Source organism: Trypanosoma cruzi, genomic scaffold (genome assembly GCF_000209065.1).
Source record: "Trypanosoma cruzi strain CL Brener 1047053517149 genomic scaffold, whole genome shotgun sequence".
Lineage (NCBI taxonomy): Eukaryota > Euglenozoa > Kinetoplastea > Trypanosomatida > Trypanosomatidae > Trypanosoma > Trypanosoma cruzi.
In genome coordinates, this window is record NW_001849404.1 from 11,736 (window position 1) to 14,142 (window position 2,407).

Sequence of the window (2,407 nt, forward strand, 5' to 3'; positions counted from 1 at the left end):
TGAACGGGAAAATCCACCGACACGCCGAGCAGGTTGCGGGGGATGTTGCAGCGACGAACACTTTAAAGGCCCTGCAATCCGGGAGTGCTGATTGTGAGGATCCCGCAGCACTTCCGTTCCTTATGAGGATCGCGCTGTTTCTCGTCTCGGAGGATGGCAGGGACGTAGATTGCGTCAGCGTCCTCTCACCCGAGCACAGCTCAGATGAGCATAGTGATGCATATATGTCTTTCTGGACACCCATTGCTTCCGATGAGGCGCTGTGTGCTTCCCAAAGACGACTTCTGCTGCGTTTCTTTGTAAAGACCGCTCCCAGGCAGCTGGTAGATCTTTCGCGCGACAGGTACAATCCACCAGCGGAGGTGACACGACGAATATTTGGAGAACTGTTGCGCGATCGGCCAGAGAACCAGGTGGACGATGCGAAGATACCACCACGATTTTTCGCCAAGGAATCTTCTGTGAAGGATTTGAGTTTACTCTTCAGGCAGGCCTTGCCGTTCGACGAGCTGCCGAAGGCGGTTCAAGGCTTTTTTAATGTACTTGCATCGGATCTCGCTAGGAGTGTGGCATGCCACTGTCTGACGGAATGCCTGCACTCGGCACCGTTCGAGGCATTGCGTTCTCTCGTTCAGGGTGAGGCGACAAATACCAGGGCGGCACCTTCCCTCACCGGCTTTGAATATGACAATAAAAATGAGGGCAAAAACAGCAACGATGATGATGATGATGATGATTTGGACCGAGAAGAAGGTTATTTGCGTGAGTTGGCACAAGAATCGCAGGAGGTTCTGAATGCCGTCCCAAAAATTTCCGGCCTTGCGGAACTGTTGGCTTTCGCCGTGTCACCTGCCCTACTTAGTGCTCCCTGCTTTGAGGCTGATTCATTTACCGTGGAGTTTACGCAGCAGTTCTCGAGTAGTTGTGCTGTTAGTCCTGCGTTGGCTCTTTCGCATGTCTTCCAGCGTTGCCTGGCGGATGATTTAGTCTGTGTTTTTCAAGCCGCTGCCTCCGGTTTTCTTTTTGTGCCGAATAAGAAACACTTTGCGCTACGGTGGATTTTTATTTGCGTGACGGCCGACGCACGTGACGATGCTCAACGGGTGTGTCTTTTGTTTAGCGAGCACGAGGGAGACTTTGGTGTGTGCCGACAACTCTGCGAAAATCTTCGTCGACTGATCGAGGCGAAAATAAGGGAGGTCTGTCAGTTGCACCTTTTAAAGCAGTTGCGGGATACTCAGAACGCTCAGAATGAATGGATGCCGCGCAACTGGGGAGACCAATTCTCTTCTCCACCATCCATTGCCAGTGGAAATCAAGAATCCACAGTGTCACTACCAGCTGCATTTTACTGTCGGGGATCGACTGTTCTGAAGCTGCCCATCTACTATAAATTGCAGCATCAGTGCAAGAAGATACTTTCACGCATTACGAGTAATTGCTCCAGGCTCGAGCTCATCAATATTTACAACCGGGAGCAATGCTTTGTGGTGGCGGATGACGTTCAGACGGACGTGTTTCACTTCATCCGCCTCGTATTTGTGAGGGACACTGCGCATCTACCCTCATTAACAGTCCCATCACCTTCACTTTCCCCCGCCACCCGCTGCCCTCTGATGGTGGTACAGTTGTTTGGCTCCACCAAAAATGCGCTCGTGAAGCGTCCTCTCCGCAAGCTGCAGGATTATTGCTTTTTTTTGGCGATACAAGAACTCCAGGGACACCTGAACTATGTGCAGCACAAACTGATATCCAGAGTGGACCTTATTTTTCTGCAGTGTCGCCGTCGTGATCCTGTCATTGTGGACCTGGTGCAATTTGTGGGGGGTGAGCCAGTGCAGCCGTTGGATGTCCGGCTCGCTTTTGCCTTGGTCGCTTTGGGTCTCAAGGAGAACAAGTTCAAGTCGTTTCACGTTCAGGATGGTGGAAGCGCTGCCATGAGCAACTTTGCGGAATATTATGGGCTTCTGGAGGAAGAGGGAGGCGACGGGGGAGGAACCGGTGGAAGCAGTCCGCGTGTCTCTTCTCCCCGGGAGATGGAGACGCATGGAACAGAAATAACACCACTCCTGCCAACGACAATTATACGCTTTGTGAAGGTGATGGAAGGTGCGACAGACATGCTTGTCTCTTGCAATCTTCGTGTGACCGACGGATCGCAGCTTGTGGTCGAACGCTTTCTAACAAAAATGCCGGAAGAACGGTATACGCCAGGTGGATCCGAGACGAAATATCTCGGGCAGATTGAAGACGTTGTGAGAGATGCGGTGCTGCAGTGGCGGTTTTTTGCCTTCTCGAAGCGTTTTTATGTCCTGCCTTCTTGCCAGTTTTTTTCTGCTGTGGAGGAGTTGATGGCATATGGCGCGGGCGTGACATCGACGGAATCATCCACGCTTCGCTTTAGAAA

At 51.8% G+C, this 2,407-nt stretch overlaps 1 protein-coding gene across 1 annotated transcript, besides 2 other annotated features; it reads left to right on the forward strand.

Annotated features, from left to right (window-relative positions):
• On the forward strand, window positions 1–2,407 carry Tc00.1047053504245.9 (hypothetical protein, conserved; the record flags this gene model as incomplete). The annotated part of the gene is made up of 1 exon (XM_797613.1): window positions 1–2,407. A coding segment is annotated over one exon (2,407 nt), but the record flags the coding sequence as incomplete, so codon positions are not given.
• Window positions 1–2,407: a sequence feature (areas not merged during assembly with more than two copies in the genome that could not be assigned to a particular haplotype).
• Window positions 717–737: a microsatellite.